The sequence below is a fragment of the Kwoniella shandongensis genome, chromosome 14 (genome assembly GCF_008629635.2).
Source record: "Kwoniella shandongensis chromosome 14, complete sequence".
NCBI lineage: Eukaryota > Fungi > Basidiomycota > Tremellomycetes > Tremellales > Cryptococcaceae > Kwoniella > Kwoniella shandongensis.
The window spans coordinates 365977-384180 of NC_089300.1; the positions used below are offsets into that span (position 1 = coordinate 365977).

At 49.2% G+C, this 18204-nt stretch overlaps 5 protein-coding genes across 5 annotated transcripts; 2 read left to right on the forward strand and 3 right to left on the reverse strand.

Moving 5' to 3' along the window:
* Nucleotides 1-153: 153 nt before the first annotated feature.
* On the reverse strand, nucleotides 154-5036 carry CI109_107225 (pre-mRNA-splicing factor RSE1; the record flags this gene model as incomplete). Its single annotated transcript, XM_032003681.1, has 22 exons — nucleotides 154-369; nucleotides 438-567; nucleotides 628-986; nucleotides 1042-1167; nucleotides 1225-1431; nucleotides 1487-1606; nucleotides 1659-1827; nucleotides 1880-2256; nucleotides 2308-2385; nucleotides 2437-2849; nucleotides 2902-3260; nucleotides 3317-3495; nucleotides 3553-3755; nucleotides 3815-3908; nucleotides 3960-4052; nucleotides 4113-4227; nucleotides 4289-4297; nucleotides 4358-4420; nucleotides 4482-4596; nucleotides 4661-4715; nucleotides 4792-4814; nucleotides 4886-5036. 22 exons carry the CDS (start codon nucleotides 5034-5036, stop codon nucleotides 154-156), a joined length of 3654 nt encoding a protein of 1217 aa, XP_031862094.1.
* Nucleotides 5037-5527: 491 nt separating this feature from the next.
* Nucleotides 5528-6378, reverse strand: CI109_107226 (uncharacterized protein; the record flags this gene model as incomplete). Its single annotated transcript, XM_032003682.2, has 5 exons — nucleotides 5528-5563; nucleotides 5625-5654; nucleotides 5720-5786; nucleotides 5919-6032; nucleotides 6227-6378. 5 exons carry the CDS (start codon nucleotides 6376-6378, stop codon nucleotides 5528-5530), a joined length of 399 nt encoding a protein of 132 aa, XP_031862095.2.
* A 1367-nt stretch (nucleotides 6379-7745) lies between these two features.
* CI109_107227 (uncharacterized protein) lies at nucleotides 7746-10086 on the reverse strand (the record flags this gene model as incomplete). Its single annotated transcript, XM_032003683.1, has 9 exons — nucleotides 7746-7756; nucleotides 7817-7846; nucleotides 7905-7953; nucleotides 8011-8132; nucleotides 8189-8355; nucleotides 8410-8726; nucleotides 8788-8952; nucleotides 9008-9693; nucleotides 9768-10086. The coding sequence occupies 9 exons, from the start codon at nucleotides 10084-10086 to the stop codon at nucleotides 7746-7748; spliced, it is 1866 nt and encodes a 621-aa protein (XP_031862096.1).
* A 437-nt stretch (nucleotides 10087-10523) lies between these two features.
* On the forward strand, nucleotides 10524-12923 carry CI109_107228 (uncharacterized protein; the record flags this gene model as incomplete). The annotated part of the gene is made up of 11 exons (XM_032003684.1): nucleotides 10524-10647; nucleotides 10717-10935; nucleotides 10999-11117; nucleotides 11213-11336; nucleotides 11397-11456; nucleotides 11525-11905; nucleotides 11961-12104; nucleotides 12164-12332; nucleotides 12390-12464; nucleotides 12549-12623; nucleotides 12710-12923. The coding sequence occupies 11 exons, from the start codon at nucleotides 10524-10526 to the stop codon at nucleotides 12921-12923; spliced, it is 1704 nt and encodes a 567-aa protein (XP_031862097.1).
* A 2894-nt stretch (nucleotides 12924-15817) lies between these two features.
* CI109_107229 (uncharacterized protein) lies at nucleotides 15818-17991 on the forward strand (the record flags this gene model as incomplete). Its single annotated transcript, XM_032003685.1, has 3 exons — nucleotides 15818-16032; nucleotides 16211-17529; nucleotides 17594-17991. The coding sequence occupies 3 exons, from the start codon at nucleotides 15818-15820 to the stop codon at nucleotides 17989-17991; spliced, it is 1932 nt and encodes a 643-aa protein (XP_031862098.1).
* Between the last annotated feature and the right edge of the window lie 213 nt (nucleotides 17992-18204).

The window sequence follows — 18204 nt, forward strand, 5'->3', positions numbered from 1 at the left end:
TGTAACGTTGTATGTCGTGGTCGTTCTGATATGCACTAGTGGCTCCATCACTACGGTGTCGAGAAGTCCTCCAGGCAGATGAGTTGATCTATCTCGCATCGTGATGCATTTTGATTATCCCTGATACACCAATACACCTTATGTGCTGCTCGCCTAGAACGCACTACTCGTTCTCATCTGTTCTAGCTTCTTCAATACCTCTCCCACATTTCTATCCAGGTCCGCCGCAATTGCTTGTTGTTTCGAGTACGGTAATAGTCCGAAACTCTCACACAGATCACCATCCACCACATCCTTCACGGGCACGTAATATCCTCTGTATGCGAGGTGATCTCGACCCACGAGAGAGACATCGTGTGATCTCATATGCTAACGAATGGAAACGATATATCAGCAGGCTATAAGATTGTTGCGTAAGTTGCAGAATGGAAACTCACCATTTCTAACGTTGTCATGAGTTCTACGTCATCCATCGATACGAAGGGAATAAGCGCTCCGACCGCTCCTGAAATGGTGGTGTAGACTAAAACATCCCTTCCACCAGCAACTAGCGACACTTTGGTAATTCTATTAAGATTGGTCAGGTTTGACATCCGAAGAACGCCTACAAACGCAACTCCAACTCACGACGTGACGATACTGCCCACATTGTAGTGCGCAATCAAGTCCGTCTTGTGAGCAGCCCCCATCAAGAAACTCTTTTCATGTAAGATCGTCGCTCCTGTCGGATCATCGTCCACTGTCTCCGATATTCTCCCATCCAATCGGTTCAAGAAGATGTTACCGAACTTATCACCACAGGCAATAGTCTCGTAATCGACGTTGGTGACGCACGTGAGCCATCGCGGTTGAGAATCGTCGGCGAAGATGAGGAGTTGTCGAGATGGGATAGATCGGTAAACACAGTAGAACGTGGACTCTTGCATGTCGCCAACAATAATTCGTGCTCCTTGCACAGTGATCGTCACGACCGCGGTAGGGAAACCCTAGATGAACCGATCTCAGCTCCTACCAATTGACATGCTAATTTGTTTGACTCACGTTGTTCTCACACTTTCGCAGCAAAGCCTTCTTACCCATCTCATACAATCTCAATGCTTTGCCGACACCAGCCAGTAGGAAGCCCTGGAAGGCAGCAAGGCAAAGCGGTATCTCATCCGTCTTGGTCTAAAAGTGCACATATGTCAGCTCGACTCTATGCCTTGAGAACATTCTGGTGCTCACCTTGTGCATGAACTCGAGGACCTTCCCTTGCTCCTTGATAGCATACACTCTCAACCAACCCTCTTGACATCCCTTCGGTTGAAGGGTAGTCTTCACACCGGTACCGACAACGAGGAAAGGTTCGCCTCCGCCCCGCTCAAAGTAGCAAATGGCGAGCGAGAAGGCCGCCTCGTCCTCGTCGAGCTCAAGCGTCATGAGGGACTCGTTCTGAAGTTCACAATATCAGTGTTGCGCCTTTCCACTTATTGTAACCTATACTCACAGCCACAGGGTCTATCACACGAATCAGTGACGCCCAATGTCCCGCACCCGCTCTCGGTCGTCCAAACTCATTGGGAGGAAGTTCCAATATCGTCTTGTCAAGTCGACTACCGCTCGCCTCCTGGTCGACTGTTAGCACCTTGATTACTAGTGATCACTCGACAAATGCTCACCTTCTCCGCTACTATCCTGTTGACTGTCGCGGGCGCGTATGTTCTGTGATCTGACTCAATCATATAGAAGACAGTGTTGTATGGATGGCTAACGAATTTTCTAGGAGTGTATGATAATGGGATGAGATCTTGCTTAAGCTTCTCGCCCAGCTTGGGGATAGTGAATATCCTAATCACACAAGTCAGCATTTCTGCTTTGAGTCATGTGTTATGTTACTCACCTCAAAGTGTTTCCAGAGATACCAATCAAACCGTCCGGACACATGCTAGCGCTCAGTGTCCAGGCATACTCCAGTGTATCATAAATCAGCGGTTGAGTCTGGAGCATGTCTTGGTACGTGTATAATAGCCATGTTCTGCTGGAGAAGGCCAAGACGGAAGGTTGACCATGAACAGTCGCACGAACAAGCTTAGGTGGCTTGGCGCCCAAGAACCGTAATCGAGTGTCGGATAGGGAGCCGTCTACAGGATCGACAACAGTACGCAATAAGACACCGTTCAAGAGACCGATGTTAAGGAACATGGTCGGGCGATTCTTGTCGATGTTGACGTCGAAGATCTCGGCAAGACAGATAGACACAGGAGGAGCGGTCAAAGCCTAAACACGGGTCAGCGATACTTCTCACGAGTAGCGCCGAGCACTACTCACCTGAAGACTTTGCGTAACCAGAGTGCTCTCAGGCTCCAAAGAGATGACTGAGACCGTTTGATTGTCACAACCGACCGCCTATTCCATTCATTAGCTTTTGTGCGCAACCCCTGGTCTGATTGCACTTACCAGGTAAGGTGTCCGTCTTCGGCCCTCAGGTACCTCAGCAATACTCAGACATGTCGCATTCCCTGGTAAAGCTTTCTTATCCTGGTACTCGCTCAATGACCCCTCAGAATCTAACTCGAAGTACACCAACTCCGCTGTACTGAGCGCAATGACGACTTGTCGTTTGTTCGTAGTGGCAGCGACGATAGTCTGACCAGGAGGGGCGGGCCATTCGTCCACTCGGTCGGCAGCTCGAATATGTCTGAGACCATACGGGTGGACCTGGAGAAGACCGGAATCGCCTAGTTGCTGAACTGCAAGCGTAGGACCAGAGGATAGGAAACCGGTATCGTTGACTTCCTCGATGGTAGCGCCGATCGATAGGACAAGAGTACCGTTGGGGAATGACAAAACAATGTATGAATCGAACTCGTCTATTGTCCCATTAGCACTCCATCCCGCTACATTTGCCTTAATCGGACTCACCTTCATCCGTCAACTTCAATGTCCAAACATTGGTTGGCACACCCGGCAAAGGAGAGCTGACCAACACCGATACATCCAGTCCATGCTTAAGCGTCCTGAATGTACTTCTAGGTCCTCGTCCACAAGCCGCGTAGATTTGGGGAGCATCAGAAGCCGGACCGAGGAGGTTGACGACTTGCGCGTCGGTGATGGGGTCCAGAGATGAAAGAGTATCGACGAGAAGGAGGTTTTGAAGGGGTCTCGGGTTGAAGAACGCGTAAGGTAAGGGTCCGTCGATGGTTCCGTTCTCGGGGTAGTCAGTGGATGACCATTCCTGCTCGCCATCGTCGTCACCAAGGGCTTGGAATTGGTAGAGGTTTCTAGCGTAGGCCATGTCAGCTCTACGACACGAACAGGAATAGATCGGAGAACTCACTGATCGCTGAACTCGCTCGCAACAAAGAGGTAACCGCTCTTCAGGATACACAAACTGTTCGCCACCGGAACAGTGTCGAAGTACTTGATCTTCAAAGCCTTGACATCCTCTCCCTCGTGCTCTATCCACACCTTATACAGGTCTCCATCCTCAGATTGGAGCAGGAAGAAGAATGCGCCCTATTGGAGAGTCAATCTTCAGCTAGCTACTCTCGACAACGGACACATCGTACGCACTCTGATTTTGTGCATGACCGCCGCAACGATGATCAATCCTCGACTGCTGTCTCCTCGCTGCACAAGCGGGTTCCGCCGTCTCGGGATGGGTATTCTATGTGCGTCCGCATCCATATGCTTCCATATGATATGATCCTCACAACAGACCAAAACACCGGAGGGTCCGTCAAACTTGTCTGAATTGGCATTTTGACCACCAGGGACTGAGCTCTGAGTTAGCTTACCGCTACGCCCTTGATGTTGGCACGTGGTAGACACTTACCTTGCACAAGCATGTTCGCTCTCCTATCTGTCGGCTCGCTCCATTTCCTCACGACGTGGTTCAAACCGAGATCCAGTTCGTAGAATGTCAAATACTGTGGTTTTCATAAGCTCTGGGTTTCCTTAAGAAAATGGCACACAATCACTTTCTGAGTGTTCTCCAACGCCTCTCCAGTTGGATCCTCATCTGCATCTGAATAGTCCATCTCCAGCGCCGCGTAAAGAGGGTTGTCGTATCCCTGTAGATTCAGATCAGTCGGTATCCCTTGCGAGACTGGACTCAAGAAAGAGTTACTCACCTGGTCCACGCCAACAATATGTGTCACAAGAGTATGGTTCTTGTGCGCTTCTAAAGGCGAAGAAGGGAAGAGTTTTCCTTCCTGATTTCTGTTAAGGACGTAGACAAGCTTCGTCCTGAAGGGATACCGTTGCGTTAGTTCATCTCTCTTGGTTTCTGAAGATATATGATACGCACTTTTCGAGCCTATAGAACCGATGAATTTGTCAGTTGTCATCGCGAAGGCATTCCAACCAGCTGACTCACGCTCCGACCAAAGCACTTCTACCCTTCGGGTCTACCGCTAAGAACTGACCAGGGACCACTCGACTGACAACAGCATACCCCGTCAGCACGACACCCAACCGTCACATATTATTGTAGCACTCACCGACTGCCCGACTTTCCGTACACTTCCTGATACAGACTCTCGAAATGTGGTGTTGGGGTGACAACAAACTCAATTATTGACAACCGACCAGAATCAGAAGAAGCGAGAATGTAATCTGGTTTTGATATTCCATCAGCGATTGTAGACCTGCCAGTAGTACATCGTAGTAGCTGACTCACCTTTGGTCATTCCTGCTAATCTGAATCCAGCGACATTCCTGACCGTGCCGAATGCCTAGAATGCAACACTTTTATCAGTGCTCTCTACTGTTGCTTTTACCACGTTGACTATGTATTGCTTCTCAACGCACCTCGGTCGAACATATTGTGTCCACTACAATCGACATCGCTCAGACATCAGCTCTGTTTCATCCCGAGTGCTCATATCTAGCAAGCATGACTCACGTTGTCCTGTACCCGTGTTCAACTTCAATATCTCCAACTTTGTACCTCCCTTGATGACCAATATCTCCTGTCCTTTTGTCCCCGAGAAAGAACCGACGACCGCGGTCGTTATGTTCGAAGGCGGTTGGAGCGTGAGGTTGAGGAGATGCATCTTTGGTAGGGATGCTGATCGGAGGTGGGGGTGGTTGATGATGATCAAAGTGAGTGATATTTCCAGATGGTGTTGAGGGTGGAGGAATGCTCACACTTGCAGTCGTGTAGGAGAGTGAGCGAGTGAAATGAGTGTGGCGGAATATTCAGTACGTGGCGATTTTATCCATTTTATCCAATCACTAGCTGCGAAGGAGTCTCGAGTGCATGCTAATGGAATAATGATGTGTTATGCTATGCTATGTAATGTTACGTATATATGATAAGGAAGATGCTAGTGATTAGTGAGTGCAAGTAGGTATGACGATGCTGACGATATGCGAGACAAAGGATGACTCAAACAATGGTGATCTAGTAGTACAACAGGTAATGAAGGGGGAAGAAAATATCTACTCTATGCCACAACGGGGACGGAAAAAAATGAGCTTGAAGAGGTGAACAAGCTGATGGGCAAGGCATACCGATCGAGCAAGGGGCTGTAAAACTGGTGAATTAGAACATGGAAAGCTCGCCAAGAGCAATCAGGACCTAATTCAACCAATTCCTCGTCAGCCTGTCTGTGTCCTCAGATGATCCTACAACCACTCACGATCTGTGCCTCTGGTCGACCCATGTCACACTGATAACCCAATCGAGTATCAGCATTGTAACTATCGATATTATCAGCCCCAAGAGACCACTTACAGGTCCTCCTCTCAGCTCTCGCCAACGTGCCGAGTACCACTGTAAGACCTGTCGTTCTCTCGGTGTTCTGCGCAGATGGATCGTGTCAGTACCTCTCGTCGGCCAGGTGCAACATCATCTCGCATTGAAAAAATAGGTTGTGATATCTGGTATTTCTATGTGTCGACGACTTGGAAGTGACATTGTCGACTCGACTCACAATGGCATACCGCCGAAAGACCGTCGTTTCAGGACACCCATGAAGAACTGAACTTCCGCCAACCAGTTTCTGAATCCCAACATGCCTTGCACCAGCGCCAGGGGCTCAAGCAGACTGGGTAGGGCAATGGTCCGAATGTGTCGGTATGATGAGAATCAAGAGCAAAATCGGACGAGAATGAAGTGGTAGTGACGCCAAAAGATTGCGATTGGGAAGAAGATTAGAAAGAGGGGTAGATTTCTCTATTAGCTCGGCTAGCTATCTACAGTACACGACCACAGCTAATCTGGCTTATGGACATGACTTACCGATTCAACACATCGAGATAAACCTCTGCACCAACCATAGGCATCCTCTTCATCCTCTCCAATTCCATTTGCACACTTGCCAAACTCATAGTTGCCATCTTGAGTTGAGGGGTTGAGAAATGTCCCATTGGCTGAGCTGACGAGAACATCATTATGGCGAGTTGATAAGACAAAGCGGAATCTGCTTCTGTGGGACTAAATACAATCGCTAGGTGATGATGTAGATCCGAGATGATCGTGATGAGATGGGATGATGCGAAGACCGACGTAGATCTTGCTTCTTTCTGCAGTGCGCTGTCGCTGTGGGCCTTCTACTTCGTTCTTGCCGTACTTCCCAGTGGCCTTGGATCGCGCTTGTCCTTAGATCCGAAATGGTCTTCGTACCGTGGGAAGTTGAGGTTCCTTCTTTTCTTTTCTCCCGCAGAAGGAAGTGGTGTAGTGATGTGTTTTACCTCGTACAACCTTTGTTGTTATGTCTTCGGCAAATGTCGATCGCTTCGGCTTTTTGGATGGTGTTCGTCCGAGGAGAGAGATAAAGGATCCACCTAGATCTCTTGCCTTTGATCCCTTTTGGAGTGAGCTTTCGTGATTCGTAGTCTTGAGGATACAATACACCAGGTATCGTTGTCTATAGTGTAAGAAATTGGGTAACCTTTATGTTGATTATATGGCTATTTTAAGGACGACTATGCGTTTCGTTTTTTATTTTATTTTTGTGCTTGATGGGCAGTATATCAGATACGGTCACGGACAGAAAGAACCCTTTCGAAAGTGTGAGTGAGGCAAGCTCTTTATAAGCGGAATTGATTGTTCTGCAATGATGATCGCTTGGTCGTGCGTTAGAAAGTTGACAAAGCAACAGCAAGTAAGTCAAATGCTCAATTGATCTTCGTTCGCGATGAAAGGGAATGGAGAAGATCTTACTCCCCACCACCCCAAAACCAAACCCCTTGTGATCTCCTTTATCGATCATTCAGCTCCATTCACTGACTCCTTACCCAAGTTGAGACTCGTGTTCCTAAAGGATATGTATACAAGCGTTCTGGAAACGATACTTACGGGTGTTGGAAGGATGGTATGGAACCGAACGGTATTTGCGATACCTTCCTTTGCATGAATCATCGTTCGAGTTTACGGAACGGTGTGAAAGGAAGGTTTGAAAGGAGTCCGTCCAAGCTGAAAGGAAGCCTGCATCTGACAGGGGTAGAGTCGCTGATCCGGGAGCGAGGGGGTTGTCGGATCGACGAGATTTTCACGGATGAGTGTCAACGGAAGTTTCGTGATCGTCAGAAATCTTTCTGACGGCTCCTTCACATTCAGCACATGTCATGCAGAGTCATCAGTATCGCGACGTGTCACGAGATGAGCGGACATCGGGCCGGAAGAAGCAAAGGACCCCCTGATCCCTGTCGATCATCCACACGGACCGGAAGAAAGGAACAGCGGACATGATTATATGCGCTGCATAAGAACGACGGACAGACAAACGGAATGCTGGACGATCCAAAAATCGCCACGATCATGTGATGGCTGAGGTAGAATAGGTCCCAGTCAGCTTCTAAACAACGGACGGATGACATGACAACTCACTGTATTTGGGACCACCGCCACCTTCAGGGACTAATAACGCATGCACCCAAGTCAGCAGTTTCCTCTACTAACGAAACAGCAGACTCACCAGTCCACTTGATATCTTGTGTCGGTGTCTTGATTGAACAAGTCTTGCACTACCGATGTCGTCAGCTCAAGAAATTCCATGATTCACGTGATATATTGATACTCACGTGGATACAGTTTTGGGAGTTAATGACAAACTTCTTCCCCTCAGCATCTGCCTCTGCCCCCTCGGCGTCCGCATACTCGTACACGGCGGCGGGACAGACTCGACCAAGCAGACCAGCGTAATCTGCGAGAAAAGTCAGCTGAAACTCGCGTAAGGCGAAACGGCGCAATGTAACTCACCATGCACGTTGGCCGCAGTATGTCTCTCCTTGGCACCCTTCTCCTCCGGTAATCTCAAGTGTACAGGTTGGTTTTCGGCGTGGTTGGTACCAGTCAACGAGACGGATGTCAGGATATCGAAGGAAAGTTTGCCATCGGGCTGGGGGTACTCGATGGGTTTGACCTCACTGTTATTCAACATTAGCTTGTGCGAATGTACATAGCAAGAGCTCGATTCTCACCTAGCCTTCTTGGTCATCTCGTGGTCCTCGACCTTATTTCTAAATGTCCAAGGTACCCTTCCTCGCAAGATCAAACTGTCCACACCAGAATATGCCATACCGCCCCATAAGCCCAAGGGGTTATGGAATGACGGTCTCAGATTCCTGACCTCCTTGAGCTCCTTCCAGATGAAAGATCCCTCGATAGCAGTAGCGTATGCTGACATGTCGACCGGTTGCTCGGATTCCGTTTCCGCCTCGGGATTCGATCGCAATGACGCGTAGGCTGTTTCGGCGGCCAGCATACCTGACTTCATAGCATTGTGTGTCCCCTTGATCTGGAGGAGAAGGTGATATGTCAGACCTATCTGAACTCATCGAGATGTGGCGGCGACTCACTTTTGGCACGTTGAGGAAACCAGCAGAACATCCGATGAGAGCACCTCCCGGGAAGTGCAACTTCGGTATAGATTGGAATCCTCCTTCATTCAAAGCTCGAGCACCGTATGCGATACATTGTCCGTCTTTCAGGATGTTAGCGAAGAAAGGGTGGTGTTTCATTCTCTGCTTCCGAGTCAATCAGTCTCAAATCATGGTAGCAATGACAGACGAGACTCACCTGGAACTCCTTGTACGGTGACAAGTATGGGTTCTGATAATCCAATCCAACCACCAAACCCAAGCTGACCATATTGTCCTCCATGTGGTACAACCAACTTCCACCATATGTCTTGTAATCCAGTGGCCAACCGAGAGTGTGAACCACCTTTCCAGGTTCGTACACCTCATCTCTGACCTTCCACACCTCCTTGATTCCCAGACCGTACGTTTGCGGATCTTTTCCTTCTCGGAGATTGAACTTGTTTTGAATCTCCTTCGACAACGATCCGTGAGCGCCCTCCGCAATGAGCGTCACTTTGGAATGGAACTCCATGCCGGGCTCGTATGAATCTTTCGGTTGACCATCCTTGTCTAGTCCAACATCTCCAGTGACGACACCCTTGACACCCTTGCCATCTTCCGTGTAGAGCACCTTTGCTCCTGCGAATCCTGGATAGACCTCCACACCGAGAGCTTCCGCTTGTTCTCCCAACCATGCAGTGAATCGAGAGAGGGAGACGATGTAGTTGCCCTTGTTATTCATTTGTGGAGGATGGGGCATGGGGAAAGAGGAGGAGGAAGTGAGGAATCGCATGCTATCCGAGGTGGCGGGCTGATTCAGAGGTGCACCCAATTCTTTCCAATCGGGTATGAGCTCGTCCAATGCGCGTGTCTCGATCACAGCTCCTGAAAGGATGTGTGCGCCTGCGACGAGTAGGAGTATCGTCAGCATGGCATCCGGCACGCACAATAATTTGAGGCAGATCGTGTATACATACCGACCTCTCCACCTTTTTCTAGAACGACCACTCTCAGCTCATCGCCACCCTTCTCCTGTTCGAGCTGCTTCAATCTGATCGCGGCACTTAGACCGGCCGGACCTCCACCAACGATACACACATCAACCTCATCGGTCGCTCTCTCGACGCTGTTGGGATCAAACTTGTCCTCCACTGTCGCATATCCTCGTGATCGAGCGGCGAATGGGGAGATGAAGGAGGTGGAAGCTCTGGGTGTCGTAACGCGCGGTCTGGTGATGGCGAATATTGATCGGGACGTGAACATTCGCGGTATCGGCGCTGCTGATGCCAACGACATGGTGCGGGTTGTCAAAAGGTAGAACTTTGCTGGATATGACGGTAAAAGTAGCTACAACAAGAGAATACAAGTAGACAGTGGACGACCAGCTATGCTATCGTGTAATCAATAATGATCATAAAGACGGCTTTACCGAGTCAAAAGTCAAAAGTCGAGAGTAGAGTTGTCCTTGTTGTGTGAACCGGGTGATTTGATTGGTTCAATACCCGGAAACCCGTAGACGTAAACTTGATACCGGCACTTGCCGCCTTTTAGTGCAGTTGTCTAACATACCCTCCCACTTATCAAGGACCAAGTGGAGGCAGACCTCTTCCACGTGGCTCCCATCGCGACGAGAGAACCTCTTGGGACCTGACTTTGCACAGATACTGACCTCGATGCTACTTCTCATAACAAGTTGATAACAGCAATTTGCTCAACAACAAGACGTCACCACCATGCCGGACAAGGCAATGATGCTCTCCACTCTTCTCTCAGGGCTCTTGGTTCTTTCCCCACAGCTCTCATTCGCTGAGAAGAAGCCAGTCACGCCAGAGTCTATACGCGGTCTCAGTTCAGCGCGTAAGTTGGACGAGCCGTCAACCACTTTCCTGGCTGTGATTCAGAGGCTGATATCTCCCCTCTTTGCAGTCTTCGACAAGTATACCCCGAATTCATCCGGTACATTCACATGCCTTGACGGATCTCTTACCCTTCCCTTCTCAGCGATCAACGATGATTATTGTGATTGTCCAGACGGATCAGACGAGCCTGGAACTTCAGCGTGTCCCATAGGCATATTCTACTGTAAGAACGAGGGACATATTCCCGGTCAAGTATTGAGTAGTCGCGTCAACGATGGAATATGCGGTAAGATTCCTTCCTCAACTGAATCTATTATGTTACGCTATAGCTCATAATGGTGCACTGTAGATCCGGAATGCTGTGATGGCTCAGACGAATGGGCCACTGGCGCATGTCCTGATAGATGTGCCGAGATTGGGAGGAATTATCGTGAAGCGCGAGATGCGGAGCAAAAGACTAGGAAGACGGTGAGCGTTTATTTTTACTTCCAAGCAACTATCGCACCTGAAACAAACCTCCCTGAACATCACTCATGGGTATATGGCTGACTCCGGACATGCAGGGCGGGAAAATACGGAACTCATATATCAAATGGGCAACAGGCGAGAAGAAACGATTAGAAGAAGAACTGGAGAAGAAGAAGTCCGAAGTGAAAGCGAGAGAAGCAGAGGTGGAAAAGGCTCGAGGTGCGTAGTGCCTGTACGGCGCGTTTAGCAGGACCAAGCTGAATGATTTTGATTTCGTAGTATCACTTGACAAGACCGAGGCACGTAGCAAGCAGGAGCTGGACAAGAAGAAGCAGTCTCGTGTGTATTTACTCTTTCTATATCGGCTTCGCCTCTGTAGACAATGTACTAACGTATCCACCTTTCAGCTCTCTACACCTCACTTCTGTCTCACCGTCTCGCTCTCACCCGACTTCGATCTAAAACATCTCGACTCCAATCGGAACTCGACACTCTCCACAACATCCTATCCGAACTCGCAAAAGGCTACAACCCGAACTACCAAGATATGGCAGTCAAGGCTGCTGTTGTGGGCTACGAGGAGTTGACAGGTGCTGCTGCGCCTACGGAGGGTGAGGAGCCTACTGCAATCGAGGGTGAAGTCAAACAGGAAGAAGAGGAGAAGGAGGAAGAGATCTCGGATAATGAGCTTGACGACCTGGACAGGAAGGATCTGGAAGGGTTATTGTTGTCTGATATTGGAGAGTCTCTGGACGACGAAGATGATGATGAAGACGAGAGTAGTCTCTGTGAGTTTTTATGAGATTGAGGGTTGGAAGCAGAAACTGACTTGACGATGAGCAGTGTGGAAGCTGGACGAGTACATTCCCGATTCGCTCTACGGCTCCTGGGAGAGCGTACGTGATATCGCCATCGAATGGATGATTCGTTTCGGTCTGGCTGGCAAGAACAAGTCCGCGTCCAAGACCAGCAGTGCTGATGGCCCACGTGAGTCGTTTCAAATACCACATTGTTTCAGGTCAGCTGACGGTCCATATCAATCTCAGTCGTGTCCGCTGCTCGGGAGAAACACCGAAATCTCGCCAATGATCTCAATAAGCTGAACAACGATATTCGCAAGACGGAGGACACGCTTGAGCGTATGACTTTGGGCTACGGTCCTCAGATGGAGTGGAAGAAGTTGGACGGTACCTGCATTGACAAGGTCTCTGGCGAGTGAGTGATGTCCGGAATCCGTTGATGACTGGGATGAAGCTGATGATGCCCTAAAAGCTACACATACGAGTTGTGTTTCTTCGGTAAAGCTACACAGAAGAGTAACAAAGACGGCTCGTCCAACCATATGGGGTGAGATCGTCCTCTCAGTCCTTGATTGGCTTGACTGTTTGTACTCGAGTAGTCTGGCTTTGCTGATCACTTCACCCACGGCAGTACTTTCTCTGATTGGAACACTGCTGAACAAGAGGGATCATTGGCATACTATTCTCAGCAACTCTACGGCAACGGGTGAGCTGGTCAACTCATTGCATCCACCATAGTCTCACAATCTGATCCATTGAATCACTACTTACGAATGACCGTTTGCCTTGCAGTGCCAAATGCTGGAACGGACCTTTACGAAGCGTCAAAGTTGACATCACATGTGGTACCGCAAACGCTTTGCTGTCCATCTCCGAGCCAGAGAAATGCGAGTACAGATTCAAAGTCACCAGTCCAGCTGTATGTTGGCCGGAGCAAGGAGAAGAGTCTGTTAAGGTTCAGGCTGAGCAACAGGAAGGGCAAGAGGCTGTGAAGGAGGAACTGTAATTTGCCTTCATTTGGAACAGATACCCATTGCATTGTTAGATGGAGTCAGATGCAAAAGACACAGTTTATACTATCTTTGCTGACGTGTGTTGGTGGTATGCCGCACGCGGAGACGATATACGTCAATCTGCGAGTGAGCAGAGTTGGCTCTTCAGTAACGAACCCTCTCAATGCGTTCGACCGTGAGATAGAAAGAGTCACATGTAAAACAGCTGTGTTGTTTCTCCTACTGGCAGTCGATGACTTGGGCAGGAACGATACCCCAGCCATATGGCACGGCTTCCTGACACAGGTGCAATCCCTGGAATACCGTAAGATGATCGACCATGGCGTTTGCCACGCCACTGAGGGTTTGGTTCGAAGTTTTCGGGAGCTCGTACTGTAGCTCCGGCCACGTCACTCATCTTTGCCTAACGGATCTACGTTCACCCTTTGAATTCAGGAATACATCTTCCAAGAGTCTGCTACCTAACCAAGCTGATCGTAGCCAAGTGCAGTCTTAAGCTGTCTGCCAGTTCCAGAAACATAACACGCGTCGCGTTACTTATGTATGGTGATTTGCCATCCTTCCAACTATGAGCTATCCGGCCTGGCTCAACTTTCGTGCTACCCTGATGTGAGAGATGCGTCGTGTGCTATCTTCCGCGGCTGGAAAGGAATGATCCAGCTCAAATGAACGAACGAATGAACGGGTCCGTAGGCACATCGGCGTTTGTGACAAAAGAGACTCCAAGTCGGCCGCCCCGTTCTCGTTGTCGTCGTCGTTATTCGGCCCCCCGTTGTTCATCCTTTATTATTCCGATAGACGATCCGCACACACCGTACTCTTACTGTGTTGTACAGTAGTGCATGCAAAATGGATCCTGATGTCCGTAGGAAGGAAGAAAGCGGCGCACGCTCCGTCAGCTTAGCTTGCGCGACGAACCAGATCAGATCAGATTTCAGGGCAAAGTCCAAATGTTAAATTCCATGTTCCGTCCAGGGTTTACGGACTAGAACGTGGTTAGGTGACAGACTGACTGACTTGAACATTCGTTCCAGTGTTCCAGTGTTCCAGTAAACCGGACCGATAACCGACCTAAGAACGATACATCGAAGGAAAAGATTGGGTTTAGGGACGATTTGAGTTTGAGTTTAGTAAGATTTACGCTATTACTTTTAATATAAGCCCCCTTAGCGTCTGCGCGTGGCGTTGGCATCGAGCATTGGCTCTCGTAGGGTGCATTGGTTGACATGCTCGTCGTACTCTTTTGATCGACAGAGACAGCGCCCCGACGTATCAAAGACCGGAATATCTTGATGGATGAACTTTCCAAAGAAATATTGTTGGATGGACGATACACCCCCTCGTGCAACGTATACCTTGTGGTAGACTTTTGAGTTGTACACGCTTCGCTTCGTTGGCATCGTGCAGGTAAGCGAACAACTTACACCTCGTGTCTGTTAAGCAAAGCCGGACAGTAAGTAAACAAGCCACATGCCAAACTCAAAGGGGGGATAGACCTATACTCGATTATACACCGAGGACAAAACAAAGTTTGTACGTGACACATACAAGCCCGCATTAAAACAGGTTTAGACTACTACTTCGTCCGTTATTAGTTACTATTACGGGATAGGTTGTATGACAAAGTAAACCGCACCCTCACGCTCACGTCCACTCATACTACTCATGCAGACCACGAGACGAGAAAGTGTTAGTAGTTCAAGTTGAGACACAGACAGATGTGACAAAACAAGGTCTGGTACCGTTTGTAAAGGGTTATTATTATTATATCGTACATTGATTGTCTTGGATTTTTAGACTTACTGGGTTAATCCGATCCGATAGGACTACCAACATGCCATCGAAGTCGCGTACACGTGTGAAGAAGGAATGTTAACTGCAGCGAGAAGAGAGATAAAGCAAAGGCCAGAACACTAGTGTGATGCAGCGCAATGCTTGGGCTGTTATCGTCGTTGTCGTTGTTGTTGTTGTTATTGTTGTTGTTGTTCCAGTTGCATTGTTCTATCGCTTAGAAAATAGACATAATTCGCACTTGATCGTCGTCTTACAGCATCAGCATTGTTCATATCATCATCACATCGGACTAGACTAGCAGCTCGGTATCAACGACCTGTCATAGCCATCACTCGTAGCACATAGGTCAGTCGAGCTTAGATCCGCAGTGTTCAATTATGCTTGTAGACTGACACGACATTGCCTGGGCGTAGACATACCAAACAACAGCCTGCTGCATCACCGAATTTACCAATAGCACTTGCGCAACACACGATCGTCGTTCCCTATCTCGAACAGCGGCGAAGAAACCAGGATCACTGGCAAGCTGGCGGGAGTAAAGGAGGCGAATAGGTCGTTATTTCAACTGTAAGTAACCTTGAACAGTCTTGCTCGTTCTGGTGTTCTGCACGTACATGTGCATGGAAGAAATACTACCTGAGCAGACCGATCGCTCCTCGTGCATGTTGTCTTATGCTCAAGGAGACGAGCTCAAATTGACTTTGTCATTATCAGTTTCTAGCGCACGGTACTTGAACAATAACAAATCGTCCTATCCACGTGAAGAACACGCTTCGTCTTGATCTTTTCCAAGTCGCGTCTTTTGATCGCGCCGCTCAACATTACATCGCTCGTGCGCTCACCCCCACAGATATACCTGTGAGTACGATGATTTACCTTCTCCCCCCTTGCCGCCCCTCCTATTGTGAGATATGCATCGAAGGACCGCTACCTGCATAAAGTCTCACCGTAGATAGCTGCTCCCTCGGTGTTGTGTTGCCGCAAAGAGGATGATCGGCGTTATGACGCGAGGCGGTTTATTTGTTCAGGGTGATGTGAGATGGGAATCAAGCAAAGAAAGCGGCGCGTCACCACTTTCCCCCCCTCTGCTCCCATGCCTCCGCTTCACCCCCCCCCGCCTTATTCAGTTTTTGCACCTTTGCGACACCACACCGTAGCGGTTGCTGCCAACCACTCTGTCCACCATGCTTACCATTCTTCATATGATCAACCTCTTAGGGATCTAATGGATCATCATCAATACTATCAACACCACCAACACCAACCACAAACATCATATCCTAATCAATACCAGTCCTCGTCGTCCAAGTGAGTGGTTTTTGTGAATTGTTATTGTTTGTTCCTTTTCCATTACCCACCCTAATCGCGTGGTTCACACGATGAAAACACGTCCCTCCCACACTTCTTCCTCATGGCAATAATTGTTTTCATCAGTCCTCATTTGTTATTGTCAACTAATACATTACACCTCGTACCGTCTCAACAGACAATACAAGCAGAGCCTACCACCGCCTCCTCTGCCTGCTCCACCACCTCCTCATTACAGAAACAACGACACAGAAGCGCAATTCGCTCGTCCTTCCTTGCCTTCGATTAGTCAGATAAATCAAGGTAGACCTGCAACCTCTTTTGATCCGAGAACACCTCGTCATCCGCACCCACCTCCACCACCCCCTCATCCACACAGTCGACCTCACGTTGTGAGACAAACGTCTTCACCTCATCTATCGACGGTTCACCTCGCTTCCTCGTCTTCTCGTATCATTTCACCCAATTCCAGAGCTAGCGATCTTGCCAAATACGCAATGACCAAAGACGAAAAGCCAGTCATCGGTGCCGACGGAGTGGCTCGACCTAGTTCACCGGCTCATAGCGAATCTAGTCCCAGAAGATCACTCGCGCCCCTCAATCGCGGCCCCTCCGAGAGTCCCGTTTCCCACTTTTCCCCATTGACTATCGACGTCGAGCTCTCTCGCAAGCGAAAGACATATGACCGAGAAGACGGCATGACAACGCCCGATACGCCCCAATCATTCATTAGCACCACCCTTGTTACACCTCAGTTGGTCCCCACTGAGCCTGCCAGCAAGCGTCGGCTGTCGATCATCGAGCAACTGGTGCTGAACGAGAAGGACGTCTCGCCGAGAGAATCGAAGACTGCTCCATTCCTCCCTTCCAAGGGTGATATCCCCTTTTCATGGAACAAGACACCGCATCATGCAGCATACGACCTCGCAAACTTTCCTATAGCTCCTCAACAGCCCATCACCGTCTTCCCTGTGCAATACAACTTCCCCTCCGGCGTTGCACCTACCATCAACTCCGCTACTGGCAACAACGGTATCCCTTCCATTCAAGGGAACGGTGCAGCACCGACCGGAGCTACCGGGACAGACAACCGAATTCAGATCGACCCAACCTTGTCATCCGTCCGTTCCAGTGTCGGCAATGGTGCAGCTCCCGGCAGCAGCAATGTCGTCGCTGATGGCGCTGTGTTCGCGCCCGAAATCCGTTTCACCGAGGAGACACTCGCTTCTGCCACTGCTTCTCCAGCTCGAGATGGTCAACAAGAAGGTAACACCACCCAGGACTCGGGTAACGATTCTGGTATGCTTGCTCCTCCAGATTCGGGTGACGGAATCAAGAAGGAACAGCCGTTCTCGAGATCGCCCGAATTGAGAGTCAGTCACAAGCTCGCAGAGAGGAAGAGGAGAAAGGAGATGAAAGAGTTGTTTGACGAGTTGAGAGAGGAGCTTCCAGCCGATCGAGGTATGAAAGCCAGCAAGTGGGAGATCTTGAGCAAAGGTGAGCATCCATATTGTTGCTTCGACGGCAACCTAGCGCAGAGCTGACTCATTACGCCTTGCAGCTATTGACTTTGTCCGACACATGAAGGCTCAACAAGTCGATATGCACCGCGAGATCGAGCATCTCCGACGTGAACTTGATATCGCACGAGGGGGAACAGGAGCGTACCCTCCCTCCTATCCTACATACAACTTGACTGGCGCCACTTATCCTCCTCCCGCGACGACGTACACAACAACCACTTCTGGTAACAATGCGACGTTGCCTCAAGCTCAAGTGCCACAGCAGGTGGGACAAGCACCAGCTGTCCAACCACAACAACAACAGCAGCAGCAACAACAACCACAACAACAGCAGCTACAACAACAACAACAGCAGCAGCAGCAGCAGCAGCAGCAACCTCAACAGCAGGCCGGCCAAGCAGCGGCTGCTCAAGGGGTACAAGCCAGGGCTCAATAGCGTGGTGATCTGTTAGGTGGAGCAGAGCATTGAACGAGAACATTGGCGGGGTTTATAGTACGAGACGAGAAAGTTTACTCAACTTTTCTGGTCCATTCGGTTTCTTTTATTTTCTTATGGGTCACTTTGATATATACATGACATTCTTCATATTTGGTCATAGGCCGCATTCGCATATTATAGGTCGGAAAAGCGTGTCTGGACAGGATGAAA